General features: G+C 38.5%; 1 protein-coding gene across 1 annotated transcript in view; it reads left to right on the top strand.

The window, feature by feature from the left end:
* Positions 1–780: 780 nt before the first annotated feature.
* Positions 781–24,864, top strand: part of TIPARP (TCDD inducible poly(ADP-ribose) polymerase) — a 28,936-nt gene continuing 4,852 nt past the window's right edge. The window contains exons 1-4 of the mRNA XM_037126355.2: positions 781–1,019; positions 4,206–5,164; positions 19,686–19,854; positions 21,648–21,808. Of these exons, the coding sequence (XP_036982250.2) occupies positions 4,248–5,164; positions 19,686–19,854; positions 21,648–21,808 (1,247 nt within the window). The 5' untranslated portion in view covers positions 781–1,019; positions 4,206–4,247. The remainder of the gene's footprint in view (positions 1,020–4,205; positions 5,165–19,685; positions 19,855–21,647; positions 21,809–24,864) is intronic.

The raw sequence follows: 24,864 nt of genomic DNA, 5'->3' as shown, positions 1-24,864 counted from the left end.
AGCAAATTCTGACGGGCCGTGGATTTTAGAGGTGAGTATGTGGTGGTCTGCATGCTTCCTGGTGGGTTTCGGGACTGAGCAGGGCTGTAGGCTAAGCCTCACGCACGCCTGCCACGCAACTGGCGCTCAACAAGTATCGAGTCAATAAATCACTGCGGTGTTTGTGGGCTTCAGAACATATCTATAAGCTACTCTATCGCCAGAACCCCAAAGGTAGGTTTCCCCTAAAAGAGGGACGCCTGCGGTCCCGTTGGGCAGACGACCAACCCGGGCGCGCTGCCGGGTCCGCACGTACGGCACGGGGCGGGCGACCCCGTCTGGCCGCAGGGGGGATAGCAGCTATTTGCCTCCTCTCAGGGATTCGCGGGGATTTGCCTCCCGTCAAGGACGGGAGGCGTCTTGTGAGGAGGCAAGTAAACAAAGCCAACCACACGAAACGGGTCGTTCCGTTTCACATCCTCCTTCGGGCGCCTGGGTTTTCTCGGAACAAAGTGACCCTCCAGCTACCCGCAGGCAGGTGGAGCCCGCCTCACGGGAAGAGTTCCTCCTCGCCGCGCGCTTCCTGAGGCGCATTGAGGAGGACCCTCCGGTCACCAGCTGGCCCGGGAGAGGACACGCCCCCCCCCGGGAGCGCGCGCCCGCTTCGCGCCTCCTCGCGAGCGCGCACGCGGGGCGGGTTTCTCTCTCGGCACCCAGTGAGCGCCCGGCCCCCTCACCCCACCCCACACCCCGCGGCCCAGGCTCCACCTCCGCGGCCGGGCTGTGGAGCGCAAGCGACCGGAAGCCACTTTAAAGCAGAGCTCGAGGTGACAGGCGGGCGATCGGGATCGGGAGTGCGGTCGCGGCTCTCTGCGCTCGCGGCGGCGGAATGGCCCGGGTGCCGCTCCCGGCGTCTCCAGTCTGCGACCCCTAGAAACCCAAGCCTGCCCTCCGCGCTGACCCCCGTGCGGACGCTGCCCGCGTCTCGGCAGCGCCGCGGCTCGGCTTCTGTGCTCTGTTTTCTCAGTCTGTCTGCTCAGGTAAAGGGCTCGGCTGAGCTGAGGAGCCGGCGAGGGACCCTGGCGGGGATGGCGGGCGAGGGAGGGGGCGCCGGCCTCCTCGCTGCGATTCTCGCGGATCGAGATGCGTACTTAGTGCTTTTTTTGTGCCGAGTTCACTCGGAGCCCTTCTAGATGGGGATGGAATTGGTTTAGACTTCTAAGTCACTCCGGGCCTCTGGCAGGTGTCTACGTCGGAGTGGGGCTCGGGAGGGTTTAGTCGGGGTCGCGGGCGCCCCTGCCCGCTCCCCCAGATCCGAGCGGCCGCGGGGGAGCGTCCGCGCGGCCTCCCCCGCACCCCCCCGGGAGCCCTGCGCGGATCCAGGGGCAGGCCCGGTGGCCAGGCAGCCTTCCGGCCGGCCCGCGCTGCGGCTGCAGCCCAGAAGTTTGCAGGCTGTTCTCAGATGAACTTTGAGGGTGCAGACGTCCTCGCCAGCCTCCCCGGGGAGCGCCGGCCGCGTCTCCCCGGCGCTCCGCCGTGCGGCTCCGCCACCCGCCGCGACTCGCAGGACTGTCCCCCCTGGAGGGTGGGCTGGGGCGGGGGGTGGAGGAGAGATTGTGGAAGGCGCCGTGCGGGGCTTCTGGGGAAGCCGGGCGGGAGGCGCTCGCCGCGAGGAGGCTGGACCGGGGTTGGCGGAGCGCCGCGGCGCCGGCCGAGGGGAGGCGGCGGGGCGAGATGCTGCGAACTCCGGGGCCGGGTCGGCCGAGCCCCGCCGCGGCCCCCTCCCCCCGGAGGCGTCGCTCGCACCGGGGCTCTGCGCCCGGGTGTCGGGCGGCCGTCGGCCTCGGGACGAGTCCCGACTTTGGAGCCGGCGGTGACCGGGGACCGAGCTACCGGCCGGGAGTGAGGGGTGGAGCGGCGGGGAGGTCGCCGGCGGCGGGGACCCCGGGGAGGATCCTTCCAGTCTCTAGTTTTTGTTATGCAAACTAATTGAGGAACTGGGTTCTACGACTTCCCTCCCCACTCCCACCACGCTTCCAGTTTTCTGCCTCTTCCTCAGTTTTACTTCCGAATGCGATCAAAGGGCAGCGATGGGAAAAGTTGTAGCATGTGGGTATCGGTAAAATTGGGTTAGAGTCTGTTTTGCCTCGACGGGGTGTGATAGGAGTGGTTTGTGTGTGTGCGTGCGTGGAGGGTGGCACAGGCCGGTTCGGTGTGGCGGAGAGGGAATACCACAATCCGTGCCAATTGTGCCTCGAGGCAAGAGCAGTGAATTATGAATAATAACGCCCGGCTTGGCCGCTTCCCAGTTGATTTATGTCCTCTGTCAAGTCCCTCCTTCGTGAAGCTTTCCATAACAATGGCAGCTCACACCGAACTCCCCCCCCTTTTCCTTTTGTACTTATCATGGGGGCTAATACCTTGTGGTTTTGTGTTTTATTTTTCTGAGTTTGATCATTATGCAGTTTTCACACGTTGATTGAAGTATCTCTCCAATGAGATCTTTAATATTCATTTTCTGGGCACTCAATTTTATTTCCTTGTTGTTGATCCATAAAAAGTAATAGCATAGGCACTTAATAAGGTTCTTTTTTCCTCAGTAACTCAGCCAAAAAATGCCGCAGGGTATTAGTGTTCGCATTGCTAGACGTTGTAGTGGGTACCTGGGGTGTGTACTTGTTGAAGTCATGGGCCCTTGCAGCAAATATCCTTTTCAGTATTTTGAACAGGAGAGAAGAGGATTAATTGCTCATCACCAGTCCTTTCCTGCCTGGCACAGTGTTCAGTAAATATTTTCAGAATTAGTTGAATGCTAGGTTATGGAGGAGACACCATTTGTCATTTTACAGAGTTTCCTTAGCTTTATGCTTTGTTCACCATTTGTCATTTTACAAATTTTTCTTTGATTTACATTTTGTTTCCCTTTTTTTCAAGGGGTCTGATTCATTGTAGAAAGCACTTTTACTCTTTCAGTAGTTCATAAGGAGTCTGAAGTGTGGTTTGTGTTTTGTATGCTTGTGTTATTTTCTACAGTATGCCTTCATTTGCCTTTAAAAATGTCTGTGTGTAACTTTTCTGAAGACAAGGACAAGGAGGCTCTTTCTGTATTATGAAGTTGTGTTTGGTTTCTAAAACAGTGTGTGCTACGGTTGTTGCTTATGTAGCTTCTGTTGCTAAACAAGTCCTGGAATGTGTCCTCCAGCAGTGGTAATGTTTTGGGGATAGCAAAGGTAGACTCTTAACATCTTTGGGGAATATATTGGAACTTTGTGAGTGGACAGCAGGTCATCATAAACGTCATGTTCATGTATGGACTTTACTCTTGTTTATAACAATTAGCCTGTGGTAAAATTAGTTTGGTTATGGTTGTTTCCCTAAAGTCACAAATGACCTTAAGTAAGGACTTAACAGAAATGTTTTAACAGGCCCCTGGCTTTCTCCCATGTAACATTTTGAGAGCCCCTGTTTCCTGAGTGTTCACACTCCATATTCACTCACCGTTTAACTAGAACTTTACCCTTCATTTGATGAACTTTTTTTTTTTAAAAGATTTTATTTATTTATCTTTAGAGGGGAAGGGAAGGAGAGAGGGAGAGAAACATCAATGTATGGTTGCCTTTCGTGCATCCCCTGCTGGGAACTGGCCTGCAGGGAACCTGCCTGCAACCCTGGCATGTGCCCTGACTGGGAATCGAACCGCAATTGTCTGGTTCGCAGGCCCACGCTCAATCCAGTGAGCTACACCAGCCAGGGCTTGAACTTTTTTTTTTTTTTACAAAGAAACAGTTTTTGTCACCTCATGAAAAAGGTGATACATAAATAACTGAAGAGAACCACAAAGCAGTGAAGATGTGGTTTCCCTGCTGTCATCGTTAGACGAACTTATTTCAACTCCTCACCCCCACTCCACCCTAGACTTACAGTTAAAATTTATACCTCAGCAGAATTACAGATTGTTGTGTATTAAGTCCACAAATAAATTTCAAGAGCCAATTGAGAAATATTTTCTCTTTTACCTTTACTTGCTATGGAGTTTTGAATACCCTTGGCTGCTTTAGAGCCTTGATTTCTCAATAACATTTAAAATTGGCCGTAAAGATGAAATACAATGTAAGACAAGTGATTTCAGGGACTTGGTCACAGACTAAAACAAAACATTTTGGTGAATGAATGGGATCCAGTTGTAATCAGCTTGTAAGTGATCATCTTCTTTCCTTTCCTGGTAGGATTTTTTAGACTCTGAGGAGCAGTTGGAGCTAATCCACATTATGGAAACGGAAACCACCGAACCTGAGCCAGACTGTGTAGTGCAGCCTCCCTCTCCTCCTGATGACTTTTCATGCCCAATGAGACTCTCGGACAAGATCACTCCGCTGAAGACTTGTTTTAAGAAAAAGGATCAGAAGAGATTGGGAACCGGAACACTGAGGTCTTTGAGGCCAATATTAAACACTTTGCTAGAATCTGGATCACTTGATGGGGTTTTTAGATCTAGAAACCAGAATGCAGATGAAAGCGGCTTGCATGAACCTATGGTGAAAAAAACCCTGGAAATCAATCCATCGTGTCCACCAGCAGAAGATAACATGTCTGTCCTGATTCCTGAGGGAACAAGTGTCGGGGACCAAATACCAGAAGCTCGTCCTTCCACTGATGCTCCAGAACAAGTGGTTCCAATCCAGGATCACAGCTTTCCAGCAGAAACCATCAGTGGGACAGTGGCAGATTCTACAGGAGGGCACTTCCAGACTGCCCTTTTACACCCAGTTTCAAGTGATGTTCCTGTTAGTCCTGACTGCATAGACAAAGTCATGGATTATGTCCCAGGGGTTTTCCAAGACAACAGTTATACAATCCAGTACATTTTGGACACCAGTGATAAGTTGAGTACTGAGCTCTTTCAGGACAAAAGTGAGGAGGCTTCCCTTGACCTTGTATTTGAGCTGGTGAACCAGTTACAGTACCACACTCACCAAGAGAATGAAATTGAAATTTGCATGGACTTTTTGCAAGGCATATGTATTTATGGCAGGGATTGTTTGAAGCACCACACCGTCTTGCCCTATCATTGGCAGATCAAGAGGACAACTACCCAAAAGTGGCAGAGTGTATCCAATGATTCCCAGGAGCACTTGGAAAGATTTTACTGTAATCCAGAGAATGATAGGATGAGAATGAAGTATGGGTATGTACTTAAAACTTCTTTAAAGCTGTTCTCGAATACCATAGAGAAGGTAAAGAGGTTAAAAGCTTAGTGGGCTGATTTCCTTTAGTAGTAACCTAATGGGTTTTATTCTTTTTTTCTACTGCTGTTCTGGCTATGTGCTATACTGATTTTTCATGGTGGTTGAATGCAAGCTATTTACCTGTACAGACAAGGAAGTTTTTATGATTTGAAAGATTCAAGTGTTTCTCTGTGCAATATATTTATGACTGTGAAGTTACATATACATTGACTGGTAAATCAAATACAATTTTAATCACATGGAGAACTTGAAAGAAAATCCATGGTGAATCTTATAAATAACGAACACCTAATATATCTAATTTTAAAGTTACGCATATTGAGTAGCTTATTTTTAAAGAAAAATAGTATTGTTTGAAGACTTTTATGGCCCTCTTAATTTTAAATGGTACAACAGTCTTTTTGTGAACAGTTCAGAAGTTCTTCCCAAACTTATGAATCATGCCCAAACATGATTAAATATTTGTTTTAGGTTTCTTTAAAGCTTTTTAATTAAGTTGATTATTTATCTTACAGGTGAAATTAATTGTTCAACAAAAAATTGAGGGTATTTTCTTAAACCTGAAAGAGTCTTTTAACAATAAATGAAAGACAGGTTTGTTTATGTTAAGTTAATAGGTATATTTATCATTTACATAAAAAAGTTATTCTCATTTTTTTTTTATCCAAGACATGTATATAAATAATTCAGTTCTTTTAGTATGGATGTTCACTGATAGGATAGGGAACTGAAGTTTCCACATCTGAACCTTTCTTTAATTGAACTTAAAATGAAGAAGAAAATGATAATTGCCACCTATGAAATAGCTAGTGCAAAAAATGGCTGTATAATAATATTAAGCCTTATATTTCTAAGTTGTTTCTCCTATAGTATAGAAGGAGTTATAATGTGTGATATTAAGAGTTATTTGTGTGTGACCAAGAGTAAGTAATAAAATTACTTAGGGGGAGAAGAGCACTTTAATTAATCCATGTTTCCTGATTTGGGAGATCATGCAGGTATCCTGACTTCTTCACAGATAATAAATGGCTTGATGTGTGTGTTACTGAGAGGCATGGCCCATAGGGAGGAAAACTACCCTGAGTATCCTAACCCAGAAGTCCAGGAGAAAAACTTGCTTAAGACACATTTTGGTTCACAGAAAACTTGGGTTACTCTCTTCAAGTGTTTGGAGAGTCAACAAACAAACGGTGGTGGTAAACCATTCCCAGGTTGTTCAATGCTTTTAGTCTTGCTGTTCACCTTCTGTGTTCTAGTATAGTGCCCAGAACATTATTGGCATTGTAGAAACCTGGTCCTTTTTCTTTCCCTTTTTTTTTTTTTTTTTTTTGGTACTTGTTCCCATTTACTATTGGGTAAGTAGTTTCTTCTTAATATTTCAGTTATATAGCACACAGATCTGTGTCTTTTTAGCAACTCAGTTATGAGACTAAATTATGCATCTTCTAAGATTCAAAGGGACATCTATGGGATATATGGAACAAGATGAGAAACAATATAAGGCCTAAATTTAAAGCCATTATTATTTAGAAGACTCTTTGGGATAACAGTAAGATTATATCAAAGAATGGAGTTTTCCTGATCATAAGTGTATTATCTTGATAACAGAATTCATCCAAGATTCTATCTTGTTTGAATAGTGAAATTCTTAGATCCTGTGATAATACTAAGTACTTTTAACTTTTTTAAGCCAGCATTGGAGGACAATTATGTTTTCCATTCTCTTAAAAATCTTTTTAGTAAGGAATTGTCCTAAATCTCTGTTGCCCATGAGCTAACAATTCTAATTGGTCAAGGGTAATTAATTTTATATACTCTCAAATCCTTCCATCTCCAGATTGCAAAACTGCAGATAGTAGCCTCCCACTTCACTCCTATGAAGCACATTTTCTGCCTGTTTGAATTGGCCAGGATTATTGTCCAACACATTATGTTCTATTATCATGAGTAAGGCAAGATGGGTATTTTGATCAAGCAAATCCAGGAACTCTTAGGTCAGCAACATATGGGGTATTTTGTCCTTTGGTAAAATTACTTTGCTGAAGAATAGATATATTGTTGGATCAGTTATAAAGAAGTTGCAGTGAATGCTTGATTTCCAAATCAGTTTTACAGAAGTAATGTTTATTTTGACACTTGAGAAGACATGATTGACTTATTATTATTATCACTCTTGCTGCTGACACGTTGTTAATGGTAGTAAGTTGTCCTATCCTTACAAAAATAGCAAAGTACTAAGTTAATTACTAGTAAAGTGCAGGTTCTCCTTGGAAATGTTATAAAATTGTAGATAGCTAAGTGTCAACAATTAGGCTTTTGGGAAGTTGACCTGTGGTCATTGCAACCTGGTTTTCCTTGTATTCCAAAGCGATGTTGTGTTTCCTGGCAACAAGATGCAGATAACGGCATGTTGGGCCTTGCTGAGAGATTCACAAACAAGCTGGAGCAGCCCAGGTTCACATGGTTACCACATTATTTGGCTAAAGCTATTAATCTCTGTGGTCAGGCCTGTAAAGCTGGTCTATCTGTTCAGATTGCACATAACCAGGAAGTGTGTGTTCAGCTGTGTATATGTCCAAGTCAGACCCAGCAGTCTTTGGATCCAGGAATAATGAATGACAGTTCTTTGTCCTACTTGTGTTCAGTATTTAATATGACTTGGTAAATCATAATTACATACTACATACATAATACTTCATTGTATGAAACTTGGGGAAAGTTCATAGTTCTGGATCTACTGTGCAGATAAAACTCTTTGTTTTGCAAATGTAGATTTAACATCTAAATCCAAATTAGATTTGCAGGGTTCATTATTCTCAAGAATGAAATTGGAGAGGAAGTTGACTTAGATAAGTTCACAAGTCTCTTTCACCTCTTCACTCAAGATGCTTAGATACTAAAAACACATTTAAAAAAGAATTTCACCCTGGCCAGTATAGCTCAGTCGGTTAGAACATTGTCCTGTAAGATGGAAAGGCTGGGAATTGAACCAGTTGTGGGTTTGATCCCTGGTTGGACACACACTGGCATGTACAGGAAGGCAATCAATTAATGTTTCTTTCTGTCCCTTCCTCTCTTTAAAAGCAATGAAAAAATATCTTCGGGTAGGATTAAAGAATATTTTTTAAAAGAATTTCAATAATAATAAGTGCTTATTTGGTTCATTATAATGAAATTATTTTAATTATTTTTCAATTTTGCCTTTACCCCAAATTATGATATAATGCCACTTTTCCACCATACTCTGCTTTTGTACATCTGCAGGTGTTCCTTGCCACCATCAACTGGAAACTAGTTGTATGTATGAACTCCCCGTATTTACATGCTGATGCTTCTTTTGCACACGGAATGGGTTTTGGAGAATTTCCAAATTCCAAATATGAAGTTAAGAAAACAACATTGAATGTTGTGTTTTCAATTAAGGAAACATAGTCTCTGACAATTTAGACACTCATCTTTTTTAGAAAATGATACTCAATGGCAGGTCTTAAGCAGTTTTAAAAGAGCCTCACTAAATGTAGAATGCTGTTGGGGATAATTGAAATTATGAAGGATATGCAAATCTTCCATTAGCAACTAAGATTGCCATTGGTTTTCACATTACATCCATTTTTAAGTGTGCCAGAAGTCTTGTAGTTATTATCAACCATAAAGAAGAGGCACTCTGCAAACTTTAATATGGAGTTAATCTGTAGGTGAAAAATATGACCAGTGATTATTTCTAATTGATTTTTTTTGGAAGAGTACAGGAGGGTGAAGTAAGTAGAAAGTTGCAAACCCTGGCTCCAGGGTTCATTTTTCTCAGAGAACAGTATTCTGTTTTCCCTCTTTTTGGAATTAAAGCATACTGAGAAAAAAGGGAGTTTTACTTGATATGGCTTATATTTAAGAGTGTTGAATTGTCTTAGTTTTGAATGATGTCTTAGTTTCAATTGACAGTTGCTTGTAGAACTTCTTTTTTTTAATCTGTCCGAAGGGTAATACCATTAGATGATGTCACAGGAACTCTGTGAAAGAAGACAGAAGTGTTGCAAATTGATGATAACAAAGAGCATATGCTGTTCTTTTTTTATGGGACTTGCAGAGTGGATTATCGATTATCTAAAATGGAGCAAGCTCCTGACTGAACTCTACTGGAATAGTTAAATTAGCCAAGTTAGCTCTGGCCTGTACAGCTGTGATGATGTATGAACTAACTCATCATGTGTTATTGATAACACTGGAGAAATGAGAAGAGTTGAAACTTAACTATGACTTGTGACTTTTTGGTGTTTCTTGAATATACACAGCTGGATGAGTTAGAATTTATTTTAAAAAATTTCTGCCTAAGAGAAAGAGCTCCATAAGCAATAACTATTTGAAATGATTTTCAAAATGTGTGCCTTGTGCTTTAGAATAAAGCAGTCCAATGAATTATTTTTTGTACCTCTTTATAATGCTATTTACATATGAAATAAAACTATAAATGGCTTCTGTCTATACTAATCTAGAGAAGTTACTGGGTCTATAGAGCTATCATGGGAATCAATAGCAATCATTTTCTTCTCTAGTTTTTAATCAATAAGCATATTAGACGTTTTGAAGCAGCTGTCACCTGGTTTCAGGTTGAGGTCAGTCTGTTCCTAATGTATTTATGGTCATGAAAATGAACTTCACGAAAAGCAAAGACATTTGAAGGAAGTACTTACAGGGGTATCTGGCAGTCCCTCAAAATACATCATATATTATGCATTTAATTATTGAGTTTACCCTAAAGCTTTCACCTTTTATTGTAAGTAAGTAGGAGAAAGTAATAACTCCATTCAACATAAAACTTTACTCTGAATATGTGGACATGCAAAAAAGGCAACCTTTTATTAATTCACTGTACTGTATCCCTGTAAATCTGTTTTCTATTGTTACACTAGAATTTCTAGATTCTAGATCTGAATTTTACCATAAAGCAAAGGTAAATTCATAAATTCTGTCTGTGCATCTCTGATCTTAGTGATTTTTTGTTTTTTATTGGATTTGACAGCTATTTCTAGAAGGTAAAGCAGTATATAGCCCATATAAACCTTGACCACTCAAGGAATGCTACTAAAATCCAGTCATTTGAGATTGTGTTTTTCTATGTCCGTTCTTTATTTCTGTCTCCATGATTTGAGACCACCAGCTTCTGCATCCTTTTTGTCTGATGATACTAATTTTCATCACATTTAAATTAGGACCTATGGTCCTCTTAACCTGGGTCAGCAACCTTGAATAATTACCAGTGTCCTGGTTGTGAGTTGCAGTTGCCTTTTTGTGGAAAGAAAAATAAAGTGTATGTGTATGTCATTTTTGCAAAGAGAAAAAAACATTTTGAGTTATAAGGTGGCTCAATTATTCTGGCACAACTTCCTATGAGGCTGGTAAGTTTTATAAGAAACTCTCTTTGTTAAAAAGCAATTGAGCTTCTCCTAAAATAAATCTGGGAGTCTTAAAATAAAGTGAAGTGAATATGAGTGATCTTGTATTACTGGAAGACACCAGACTGCTGAAGGTTTCATCTGGTTTTGATGTTGTTAGGTAATAAGCTTAAGATCTTGGGTTGAACTTTACTTTGTAACACCATAAACACAAACTATACAAAGGAATAAATACTTGTATAGTTTGCCATTTTTAGGAGCAAACAAGTCACATTTTAGATATGAAGGGACTTCTTTAACAGAAACAAAATATTTTTATATGTATAGATTATTTATGATAGTGCTTTCTAGGGACCAGGAATCTAAATCCCTGTGGTAAAACTTATCCAGCCTAATCCCTGACATAGTAACTGAAAGCAATGAATTTCTGATACAGATTAATTCCTTGTTAATTTGAAATTATAAGGTTTAGGTTCTGAAACACATTTTGAAATCTTTGAAAATAAAGGATTTTATGTAAATTCTAGTTATTCAACATGGTAGTTTGTAAAGATTTATAGTTGTTCTGTACAAAAGACAGTATTGCAGTTTTGTACTAAATATACCCAATCCTGTGATCAGGAACTCAAATTTTAGAAGTCGATGCATTAATAAGTTTCTAATTCTGAAATTTCCAATTTTCCTTGCTGACATAGTCAGTTGCAAAAGTAAGCATAAAGGGAGTTAACTAAGCATTCCTGTTTGCAGTATTCCTGTAATAAAATGTGTCTGTCTCCTCCATCTTTCTCTGCTATGTGCTATTTACTTACTGGTAACACCCACTTGACCAGTAAAGAACCTTTGCGTGGTACTCACAATGAAAGGGTAAGCTAACATGAGAGTGAGAGCACTAGAACGACTATTTCACATTCTTCAGAAACCAGTGATTTGCGAGCATATGTGCCACAAAATGTTGTGTAAGGAGTGTATTAGAATCTCCCATGACTAAGTTGTCTGAGAAAAATTTGTTCAGGACATTTGTATTCCTTATGCAAATGGTGTCTGTCGTTGCTTCTGAGCATAAGGAAGGCTTTGTGACTGGTGTTAATATTGAGACATAGCACTTCTCACAATGATTGGAAATATGTTTTGTTTAGGCCACACTTACTGGAATTTCTTATTACATTTATTTATTTTTCTTTTTGAATTAAGATATTCCTAAACTGTGCCTTCTCTTTTGACATACAGCCATTGAGCTTAGGTGACCTTCCTTGCTCTAAGTTTTACCAGCACTAAATAGTAAGTGGAGAATGGCAGGAGAAGGGACCTAAGGGTGAACTTTGGTCCTTGTAGTAATGCATGTGCTTTCAGAATCTTGCCTGCACGCTGTGATCTTCACAGCTCCTGCAGGGTGCAGAGAGGGCAAATGGCAAAAAATACTGTATATAATTTCCTGCTGTGGTTGGTCTCTGGTTTCTGACTGTCACCTGGCTTCTCTCTTTCATTTCCAGGCACTGAGAGAATAAAAATAAGCACAGGAGAAATACAGGTTTGCCTTCCAAGTTAATACAAGAAATGCAAGACATCCTTAAATGGGGGTAGAATATATGAAACAAAAGAAACTTTGACTGCTTTCTGAGGTTTGGATTGTCCAAATGTTGCTACACCTCAGTAGCGCTGTGTAAAGTGTTCTACAATTAATTTGCTACTAAAAAATAATGTAGATTCCCTTAAGTAATTGATAAAATTAAATCTTGGTTTTGTAGCATCCCTGTCCTCCAGGAAAAGTTGATTGACTTAAGACCCTGTTGAAAGGTTTTATTGTTATAGTTTACAAAACCAAGACCATTTAAAAAGCTCTCTGAATATGTTTTCTATAGGAAGTCTTTTCTTTTTCCTTTCAGAAATTTGCTTTAAAAACTCTCAGGGGATGATGCATTCACTATATACTAGTTTGTATACAGTTAAATCTCTAGTGCCGAAAGACTTATTCATCTCTGGGTCCTCATAATAAGATATCAGTGATTGCATTTTTAATTTGTTCATTTATCAGTTAGCTTATCTGTACAAGTTGGGAGAAAAAGACAAGGCTAACTTAAGAATGTTCTGACTAAAAACCTTTTTAAGGGAGTTGTTTGTGATTTTAAAAATTAGCTCAGAAATAAATTAAGGTAATAGATTGTATCTTCCTGGGAGTTATTAGAGGATATATTTTATGATAATTATTTATAATTAGTATTTCATTTATGTTATTTCACTTAACAAAAGGGATATTTACTCATCTTCATAAAAAGCAACAACTGCATAATTTAAGGTAGTGTAAGGCATGATACACATTATTTTAATCCATTGTGTGCTTTCTATCTCAGCTTTTTATGGAAATTATGTTTCACTTTCTTGTCATGCCATGGTTGAGAAGTATGTCTCACTTTACTTCTAGCAGTCTCAGAACATGTGAATGAGCTTGGATAAAAGTTAAGGCTCTCTTACATTTCTGATGTCTTCAGGGTTCAAAATTTAGTTCCATGGCTCCATAAATAGATAGCAGTGAGAGCTTCTGAACTTTTAATATGATTTTTATTCATCAAACAATTTTGGCTTATCCACAGCTTATTAGCAACTTCTTTTATATGCTTTGCTTTGATCTGGTAGTTTTGTAATAAAAACCAAAAAGCGTAACAATATTTTAGTAGATTTCTTTTCCTCAAGTGGATATTGTATTTTAATTAATTCATTTTTAGTGGTTGCATGAAGGAGACTTCAGTATATGATATTCTCAGGGGTTTAGGGACCGTTTAAATGTTTTCAAATGGCTGTATCTTAGTACAGTTTTTTGACAGTGAACTGTATTATGTGTTTGTTTAGTTCCTCATTTTCTTAAAAACAATGTATCCTTTTATTTAGGAAACCTACCTATCTTCCATTTTTTCTCCTGTCTCTTATCCTTATTATTATTTCACTGTGTTCACCTCTAGAATGACTTTTCAGATGACTTACTAGATGTCTAACAATTTGTAAATCAGACAAGGGGTTTAGCAGACAGATAAATGTGATTCTAGTCAGCGTTTCACTCACTCACTTGCTGCCTTCTCATTCACCTATGTATGTCTAAGGTGTCTGTCCCAGGAGAGACCAGAGGAACAGCAAGCACACACAGTCAGAAGTTTGCCTTTTGATGATGCCTTTTTAAGAGTTGTTTCTTAAATTGGAGAATATTTTTACCTTCCCAAAAATCTTTTGAGGCATTTAAAGAACCATAAGATAAATCTATGATCCAAGATTGATGTTAATTGTTTTATAGAGTGATCTAAAGCAGTTTTGCCTTGATTAGGCCACTTATCTCCTAGGTATAGATAAATTTTTAATTTTAAAAAAATTATTGATTATCAAAAAATTATTTTATTGATCTGAGAGAGAGAGAGACAGACAGACAGACATGAATTGGTTGCCTCCCCTACGCATCTGACTGGGAATTGAACCTCCAACCATTTAGTTTAAGGATGATGCTCCAACCAACTGAGCCACACCAGTGAGGGCAGGTATGTGCAGATTTAATTGAGAGTCAGCATTTGATTTGTCACTTACCCATATCTACTGAGGGCCTTATGCATAATAATGTAAACTCCCAATTTTTACTTTTAGGTGTATCTGTATCTCCAGCTATTCTAATACAAAGGGGAAAGCCTAGTTGTTACACTAAGACCCAGTGTCATAGTGTAGAAGTTAAGTATAGAATTTTAACTTCTGGTAAATATTAGAAGATGTTGCTTTGTATATAAGTGTTTATAGATAATTTTTTCATTGCCTCTTCCAATAGTTCTGTGCTATTTATTTGAGTCAGTGTTAGCAAAAAGTCTTAATTAGTAACAGAATGAATGACAATTACTATGTTTATAAAGCATAAAGTTATGAGTACATAGTCCTCTGAAGTTTAATAATTATACTGCTTTTACAAAATATTTTTGTATAGTATATGCCATGGCTTTGATTTTCATCACCTTGTAACATATTTGAAGGGATCTATAAGCTGCCAGATATTCTAGCCTTGCTAAATGAGTTCCTGGAAACATCAAAGACAGGTATCAAAAGCCAGCTATATTTTGTGCGTCTGTGAAATTTCTGTAGCAGCAGCAAACATACCCCATCTGTCATGCCTGTCCCAAGTCTGTAGTAGAAGAGCCTTAACACTCTCTTCATACTGCATTTGATCTTTATCCTTCTATCATTATGATTCTCAGTTTGGGGAGACATTTTCATTTTATATCATAGTAATAAAATAAGAGGACCTGTTAATTATGTCTAGTTAGTGCAGCTGATTAGGGCAGGTGTTATTGAGGTCACAGGTTTGTCCTTGTAGAAACCAGTTAACTTATAGGCAGGAAGCCAAAGTCTAGCCCATTTGGTTAAAACTGTACAGAGTAGGGTCCAGAAAACTTTGTACTTAATTGATCTCTGCCAGAGTATGATTTCTATATTTTATTTGCATCATATTCCCATTTAAATATGTTCCACCTCCTGCAGTTCCTGTCTCATTTAATGGCACTGTTATCAGACACCCAGACGAGAAATACAGGCTACATCCTGGACTCTCTACTCCTTTCAGCCCCACATGTAATCATCCTCCATGCAGTCATGTTCTAACCCTTAAATACCCCTCAGAGCATCTGTTGCCTCCTTCATTTTCTGTCATTTACTTGTCAATACTTGTAGATGGCTAAGCATAGAATAGTAAATACAAAAGCAAGTAAGTGCCTGTCTCTATCTACCCTTCCTCCACTCTCCCATATTCTAAAAAAAAAAAAATCAGCCCACCATAGTACTACTGTTGGGGAGTGACCTTTATAAAAGTCAAGTCTGAACCTGGTTGAAAATCCACTGGTGATTCCTATTGCCCACGAAGCAAGTCCTAACCTCTTAATCCATAATACAAAGCTCTTCATTATCTGGCCCCAGCCAACCTATCCAGTCCAATCTTCTCTCTTATCATCCTCTTCACACATATACACCCTGACTTCCCACACGAATTGCATGTGCTGCATGCTCTTGGGGTCTCTTCTGCCTTGCTTGGTTAGCTTCTAACACATGTCAATCACTTTGCATGTGGCGTCCTCCCTCCCCCCCCCCCTTCCCCATTGCCTGCCTGGTGGCTGGCCAGACTTGGCTCTCGTTTCATCCACTCTGGGATGCCTACCGTGACATTTCCTGGCCCCTTTTTATTATTTCTTTGTCACATTTCTTCCTTGGTTTCAAACAACTTAAATAGAGAAATTACCTCAAGTGGTTACACTCTTTACTGAGCTCCCAAATGCATAATCCCAAGAAATATTTATCTAACAAACAGATCATGTTCTTACTCATTTCTATTTCATCCAGCAACTCTTTCTTCAATAGTTTTGGTTTATATTCATTAAACAGCTGTTTATCATTTACTGTCATAGACTCTTTTTACTTTATTGTTAGTATCTGAAATATACATAGAAGAAGTGGTGGTGTGTGGGGCATACTTTTTGACTTAGTGTGGGCATTGGTATTGCTAATGTATGTTGGAAAATGTCGGTTTAATTGGTATGTCAAGATATTTGTTGAGACCATTATTATAAAATATCTAAATTATGAGAATGGGTGTCACTTTCAAAATTTTAGTTTCGTATCTGGATTCTTATATTGGTATGTGTGGTGGTGTGTTTGTTGGTGAAACATGTGGAAATAGAATTGTTAATATTTAACACAAGTTCATTCTTCCCTTTACACCAAAAATTAGCAATATGTTCACAAGGTTTTTTTCTCCTTGACTTACCATGAATGACTGGGTTATATCTCAGGTACATCAATACTGATTGATTTAGCCACAGGATATATTTAGCAAAATCTAAACTCTACTTGCACAGTGGGTGTCTTGAACAGAGTTCTTATCCACCAGGATATTGGATCCTGCTTTTATTAAATTCTACTCCCAGTCTCTTGCTCTGTCTGTTGCTCAATTTTTACACATCCTTTAATTCTTCAACCCTTTATCACCATCTGCTTGATACTCTAAAAATCCCACCTGTATTTAAGAAACCCTGGACTTGCCTCATCAGCTAATGGCCTGCCATCTTTCACATTGCCTGTTATACTCTGGTTTCACATTTCTTCATCTCTTCTCTACTTCTGGTTTGAAGGTTTCCTTTTCCAACTATCTGCTCTGTTTCTGTCCCTACCCTCCTTTCAAGAATCAAGGTGCTTGAAGAACTCTTTTGTTGTTGTTTTCCACACCACCCTTTACTTACTAATAATATTTCCTATTATGTAAGTTGTTCCTAGCATTTTTTCTTTAAAGAAAGTTATCTTGGGTTGATAAAGTAAAGCCTATTCCTTTTTCTGACCTTTATCCATTCCTGGATGCCAGTAATCAACTCCTCTCCCATAATGCTGTACGGCTATTCTTTGTCCTCTCATTCCGGGATTGTACTTGCCACTGATGAATTTAAATAGGCAGATGTATTGCTTATTTGATTTGACCTTTGGTTTTTCATTTCTCTCTTGAAGCCCTTGGAAGCCAGGGACTATTTCTGTTTTAATTCTTTGTGCATTGCCTAATACAGACAGACATTTCTGTTACCACGTACACACAACTTATAACTGCTTTCTGATAATACAAAAGAATGGTTTGATAAAGAAGAGCAGTAGATGTTGAACATTTGGCATCTGTATTTTATGCATTCATACTGATGCAGATTGAGGAGGGAAAGTACTCTTGGCTTTGGAGTTTTAAGCATTGGTTGTTTATGGGAGAGCAGGTGGTAAAATTAATCTTATAAAAAGATAATTTAATGTTTTTCACATTTGTTGTTTTGTCTCTGTCAAGCCTAGAAAAGTATATTGAAAATCAAATAGAGCTAAAACAGTACTTTGATAACATCAATCCAAAGAACATTTGATTGTAGTAAATTAGGATTTGTCATAGAAACTTCATAATGCCCAAAGGAGAATGTAGCAAAAGCTGCAGTTTTAGATGTCTTTCTCATGCAAATCATTATCTATGAGTCTAATAATACAGGCTTAAACAAAAATTGCTAGAGTGATGTCCAGAATAAAATCTGATACTTTACTAGCAAAAAGAATTGGCTATGGCTATTATAATGCACGTTAACATAATGACTACTGTTCTAAGACCCTTTTAAAAAATGCTGAGGATTTATTAACATAATTGGAAACAGTTATTGGGAAATAAACGTAAAGGCAGAAAAATCTGTTTAGAACTGGAAATGATTTTAAGAGGAAGAAAGAGTTAAGTGTCTCTTGGCTCTATGATAACATCAGATTCTCCAAAAGTTAAGTGAAATTTGTTTACAGCAAGTTGTTGCGAAGTTTAGGTATAGCAATTTTTTTCCGTGGTTTTTTTTTAAGGGTTTCCCAGGAAAATTTTTTCCTTTTTGATTGAGTATTCCTGTTTACCATAATCACTTTAATCAAAGCAGTGTCCAAATGTTATTTTAAACTATTCTCTTATTCCAATTTTATAATGAAAATTATATGTTCTTTTTAAGATCACATTCTATTATCTACTAGTGCATATTCTTTCTGAATAAGAAATTAGGGGTTTGGGAAGACCCATACTATTTTTTAGAAGTGCTTCATGGTACCATCAGTTGGGTTTATGGCTTGAGTTTGGTTTGTTTGTTTGTTTGTTTTTAATAGAAGCTGATTCACAAGTTGTGGACATTGGGGTGGTGGGTAGAAAGATTTTCTTTCCCTAACATTTGTCAGGGTCGTTTATTGAAAGATGTTAACAAGTATTCATGGGGAAAGGGGGGAGCACTGTCACAGGTTTGTAAGGATACTTTATAGCCTATCTTAACATGTTAAAGGGACTGAGGAGTGACCACAGTAAGTAAATTGTTTAATTTTGTGTAACCAAGTTTTTTCAAACATTTGACTGCAAAAATGTTTTTTTTTTGCACAGAATACCTATTTAACAATCCTTAAAACAACAGCAGAGTTTGGAAAGTATTGCAGTAACCAACCAAATCCCTAGGTCAAACTAATACCCTTTGCAAAACCCTATTGTACAAGGAAATAATTATTGGGAATATCTGTCCATGTACCTGGATTTCACGTAAACTAGTCATTCTGAGCACAACTGTATCTGGAGCATCCTGTGTGTTACAGATATCTAGTAGGGAATCTGTGATGTTAAGAGTGGAAAGTATATCTATAATGTTATTTTATGTTTAACTTGTTGTTTTCTTAGGGAAATTTTGAAGCATACACAAAAAGAAAGAAGAGCAATGAATAGTTGAGCTTGTCAGTTACTTCAAATGATTCAGATGTCTCATTTAATGATTTAATGGAACTAGATGAAGTTCCACTAAAAAAGAAACACAAATGTTTTAATTGGACCACCCTTTATAAATTAATTTTCTTAAATGATTCTGCTTCATACAGTGGGATTTTTCACCCAACAGTATTCAGATATTTTGTAAAGTGCTGGTTCAACAGCAGCAGACCAGAGAACAAAAATAGATCATAGCTAAACCTCATAATCAAACCATTTTTTCTCTTCATGTTTTGCCAACTATTTTTTTCACCCACAGGATAAAATATAATATTGATGGTGGGTAGATTAGCAGTACTTGCCTCCTGGAGTTATTTTATTTTTCATTTTTCTTTTGTTTCATCAGACAGTATTGTATTCCTGTATTGGCTTATGTAAACTGATAGCTCTGAAAAAAAGGACTGGGTCCAAGAGAAGTTTCTTTTGTTTCCCTGTCTGCTTTGTCAGTGTCATCTTCAGTCTGACTCCCTGATTGGCTAACATCAGTGTAGTGGGAAGGGTGGAGTTTTGTTGATTGTTTAGGCCTTTGATACTGTGGGATAAAATCAATTCTGCCACAACTCCATGGCCTGGAGATTTTGGTCTTGTTAATAAGTAAAGGCATGTAGTACATGGGGAAACAATCAGTAATGACCTTTTACTCCAAATAAGACTAGCTTTAAAAGTCATACGATATCCTATGCTAGGTATATTTACTGTCATTAATGAGATGTTTTAAATTTTCTGTTTTGTGAATATATTAATATAACAAATCATCTTTCTTGATCTTTTTAGAGGACAAGAATTTTGGGCAGATTTGAATGCCATGACTGTATATGAAACAACTGAATTTGACCAGCTACGAAGGCTGTCCACACCACCCTCTAGCAATGTCAATGCTATTTACCATACAGCCTGGAAGTTCTTCTGTAGGGACCACTTTGGATGGAGAGAATATCCTGAGGTATTTACAGATTTTTTTTCCCCCCAAAAGTACATTTAAATATTTTTGTCTTTCACATTCTTTTCTTCTTCCTTTCTAACAATGATTAGGCAGAAGTACAAATCAAAGAGCTTATGGGTATAAAATTGAGTTTTGTTGTTATAAGTAACACTTTATTGATTTTTCTGAAAATATTTTTCCCCCTATTAAACTTATGGAACCCATAAGTAGAATATCAAAGTTGTCAGAGAGAGAAAATGTTTCCCCAGTATCTTACATTATGGAGAGAAAGTATTTACAGTTATAGGTACTCAGACTCATTACTGTTTTTGGAATAATTTTAATGAGATGAGCACTTGTATAACTAACTTCTGTCTATATCTGGCTCCTGGGCTCATGGTGATTAGGTCATGTGTTGCACTTAGCATTTCAGAAGTCTAGTGGGAAATAATCACTCTTAGGCCCCTGGAAGAAGTACTTGAAAATGTTTATTGAGCTGTGGTTAGGAACATTAGTCATTCAAAATTCTATCAAACATACACCTACATTCTTATTCTAAGGTGGTAAGAATAGTTTATCAGTCACAAAGCAAGGTTTTAAAATTATGATGCTTTCTTTACTTCCAAATAAGGATTCTAAGTCAGATTTAAATACCCTGAAATGGACTTTAGAAATTAATTTCACATTCCAAAGATCTGACTTCAATTTGATCAAATTTCCAGCATTACAAAAGAGGGAAACTATCATATTTACCTTAGAGTTTCTTTTAAGGCAATAACAAAGGAAAACGACATAATGTTAGTTGCTATGAAACAATATAAAATTTTTGACTCTCTTTTAAGTAATCATTAGTATCTAATATTTTCCAAAGAAAAGAGGCTGGTTAAAATGTATTCTCAGAATACTTGGATTGTCCCTTTGTTTTTCCTTTGAGAAGTTCTTTTAGGTTTGGAATTTAATTGATTTATTTGAATACTATATCATTAATACTCTTCTGAAAATTCCCTTTATAAATATAAAAAATCGTTGTTCTTCTTCCTAGGATGGTGTCTTCTGGCACTCAGAATAGTTCAATGTGTGACATACCCTCAGGGACTGCCCTGCAATGCAGCCTCAAACAAAGCTAGGCTGTCCTGAACTCCTGGTATTTGTTTACCTTTATACCAAGAAGGTTGGGAAAGCCCCAAAGTCTGCACATGGTGTGTGCCCAGGCCAACTTCAGGGACTTTGTGCTGTGAGACCTGAAGTTCTAATGAGGTTGTCTAACATGAAAAAACATTCAGCAGGGCCTATAGTGGTGGATCTACATGTGTTAAATGTGTCTGTGACAGGTTCAAGTGTGCTTTTTCTTTCTAGAGGAGCAAAAAATTGTTGTGAAGGCACAAGCACAGAGTCAGAAAGCTAAATTTAAAAAAATTAGCTTTTTCAAGTAAGAAAAACAATTAAAAGGCTAAAAAAAGAAGAAGAAATATAAAAAAAATCTCTAGGACATTGTTATTGTCAAAGTAGAAGAGCAGTTCCCAGTCACTTGTGTTTCTTAAGGTTGAAATCTGTGCTCTCCTAAACAGGGAGCATCTTTCTACCCTGCATCTTTGGCTACCCCCTCAAAAAAAAAAAAAAAGAAAGAAAGAAAAGGAAAAATTTCTATGTATAAAGGGAATTAATTGACTCACTGTACTTTATTGAAACTCTTAATGTTAACAGCAAGGTTAACTATTTGTAGCTTTAGTAACATGAACATTTTTTTATTTCATAGTGATTGTGTATTGACTTGCTTTTTCCTTTTTTTTAACCTTCTGTTTACTACTCCATAGACTGTTATTCGATTGATTGAAGAGGCCAACTCTCGGGGTCTGAAAGAGGTCCGGTTTATGATGTGGAACAACCACTACATCCTCCACAACTCATTTTTCAGGAGAGAAATAAAAAGGAGACCCCTCTTCCGCTCCTGTTTTATATTGCTTCCGTATTTACAGTAAGTGTCCAATGGAAAGTCTCATCTTTACTCTGATTTTACAAAAAATGTATAACCAAATGCCAAAGAGAAAAAAGTTAATTAAAAGACTAACTTGGTTATTGCTTCTAGAATGTGAAATTCTGAGTTATTCTTTGGTTTTAATTCTTCAAAAAGTAGAATTCATATAAGCTAGAGTTAACCCAACACTAAAGTAGTAAGTATTGTATTAGATTTTTTTTAACTGAAAAGCACAGTAGAGTTAACTTTTTTTCACAACTAAAGGTAATTATATTTGGAATGAGGCAAAGTTTGCGTTTCCTCCTTCAGTGGAAGATTGCATTTTCTAATGATACCTTCTGTGTTGTGGGACTACTTCCCAGCCCAGGTAAACTTCCCGGTCAGGTAGGGAGAATCCTTCAAGGTGGTTGTCTCCATTCTTCTTCCTGGAATTGATTTGCATGGGAAGAATTTACATTTTCATTTGCTAAGTAAGGCCTATCTTCTTGTAATGCTCACTAAAATTACCTGTGGCACCTTTAGGTTGAGATTGAACTCATCTTTCAGAATTATAGGTGAGCTCTTTTATTTTCCCAGGTGCCATTTCTTCTTTCTTTTTCTAGATAGCCTATTGGCACATCTTTCTAGATACAAGTAGGTGGGGAACGTTGTCATTAGCATGGCCATCTTTGAAAGTATCTCTAGGGAACTGACTGGTATGGCTCAGTTGGTTGGGCATCATCCCACAAAACAAAAGGTTGCTGGTTTCATTCCTGGTCAGGGTACGTGCCTGGATTGCGGACTCAGTCCCTGGTTGGGACATGTAGGAGAGGCAACCAGTTGATGTTTCTCTCCTTCTTTTCTCTCTCCTTTCCCCTCTCTCTAAAAATAAATTAATAAAATCTTTTAAAAGAAAGGTATCTCTAGGGAAATAATTATAATACTCCAGTCAGATATACTGTATTTAGAGCCTAGTTTCTGAAAATGATACTAGGTTTACTTGGTTTTATGAACTTCGGAGGTCTAGAGTGATACTTGTTAGTCTCTTCTGCTCATCTTTGAGGTGAAGATGCTCTTTTTATAATCTTAGTTGTAGTTCTCTTTATTTGGGGCCCAAACTGTGTCTTTCCCAGATCATTATGACAAAACCTTAATGACTCTAATTCTGAGATTGCAAAGGAAATGTTAAAAACAAAATCTCTGAAATTCTTGGTATCCAGAAGTACTGTGTAATAAGTCCAGTTTTAGAAATCTATATTGGCTTGGATAAATGTATGCTTTCTTTCTAGTCCAAGTGTAAAATATTTTACCTTGTAGGGTTTTTTAATTATTATAAACTAATAAAAATGCCATTTCTGTGATTTTTATTAGCACAGCTGGAGATGGTGTCAGTGTCCAGTAGTTAAGAACATACTGTCTTCCTAGTGAGAGTGTAGAACTCATAAGTGAGAACAGTCTCTTGGCATGCTGAGCCAATCAAGTGAGATGTAGCTTCTGTTTGAGAGTAAGAATGCTCATTTGGGTGCTACATTGTCGAAGGACTTTTATAGAATGGTGAAAATTGCTGTTTCAATCCTAAGAAAAGTAATTATGAAATGTTACCTCCACCCTCTATTAAACTTAGGCTTGTTTTGTAAAAGCATAAACTATAAAAATAATACAAGTAGTAGTAGAATTAATGCCACAAATATGACCTTACTATTTATAATTTAGGCTTAAAGAGAACAAAATTCTTTTCTTCCATTTCATTTTAGTGTTCTTGTCTAAAACAGTGATAATCAAGTGTAGGATAAGAACTTAGCAAGTCAAAGAGATTGTGCAGACATTTCAGTGAGCAAGGAGTGCAGCAGCAGGAAGCTCACCAAGGTAGAACAGGTAAATGTAGGCTTTCCATTCCGATCTGCCTGAGTCTGGGCCTGAGGGGCACTGGGACTGGCCTAATGGAGACAAAGAGCACTGGGATTAGTTCTACAAAGCGATTTCAGAGAGACCATGATCTTGGCCAGAAAGAAAGTTTTTTGTTAAGTGTTAGTGAATACAAAAGGTCGAAGAAAAACATAGGTGTCAAGAAAGCCACAATTAGGGAATCAGAGATGCCTGAGAATTGGGAATGCTAGAGTAGGGTGGTGGTAAGATGGAAGGGGGAGGGAGGTGGACCTACCTCATGAACTTACTGCAAATTCAGCTCTTTAAATGAGTTTCCCTGCTCCTTTGTTTTTCTTCCAGGTTTTTTTTTTTTTTTTGAGATATAATTGACGAAACAACATTGTAAGTTTAAGGTGTACGGCATAATGACTTAACGTATGTATATATTGCAAAATGATTACCACAGAAAAGTTGGTTGACATCCATCACCTCATAGTTACAAAATAGTTTTTCCTTGTGCTTGCTGTTTTTTAATGGGGCTCATATAGAGGGGCTTATTCTGTAATATTCTTAGACTTGAGCTGAGACTGAGTCTTAGCTTGAGCTGAGACTGTATAAGCAAATAAAACTCAGAATTAGAGGTTTGGAGGTTCATTTCAGCTGATAGGACATCTCTCCCCTGCAGTGACCTGAGAAGGCAGGTCATGAGAAGGCAGCCTGATACAATCTCTTTGGCTTTTCCCTTCTAAAGTATAAAATGAATTAGTTTTTGCTTCTTTACAGAAGGTGGGTTAGGAAACATCTTTCAAAATGACAGGGGGGCAGGAAGGTGAGTGATAAAAGGTGGCTTTGGATTCTGAAAATCTTTTTCAGAAGTTCTTGAGTACAGGCTCCTTATCCTTCAACTTTGTCTCCCTAAAGAAGGCTGGTACAGCACAGTAAAGCACACAGTATGTCTTTGGGCTATGCATGAGCTGAATATAAGCTCAGCATTCTCAGCAAATAAAGCCCCATTTCTAACTATGCTTAGACTATATTTTTAACCCATGGGAACTAGAGTGTATCAGTCCATCAGATATGTCTGTGTGCATTTTTTTTTTTTTGTTTTAGCCCAGTTAGGATTTGCCTTGTTAAAAGTAAGAATCTATTGGTAGGAATGAGTGCTAACCATATATATATAAAATATCTTAGGGTGGATAAAATTTACTTCT

This window comes from Artibeus jamaicensis, unplaced genomic scaffold (assembly GCF_021234435.1).
Source record: "Artibeus jamaicensis isolate MK-2021 breed Jamaican fruit bat unplaced genomic scaffold, CSHL_Jam_final scaffold_474, whole genome shotgun sequence".
Lineage (NCBI taxonomy): Eukaryota > Metazoa > Chordata > Mammalia > Chiroptera > Phyllostomidae > Artibeus > Artibeus jamaicensis.
This window is presented reverse-complemented; position numbering and strand designations above follow the sequence as displayed.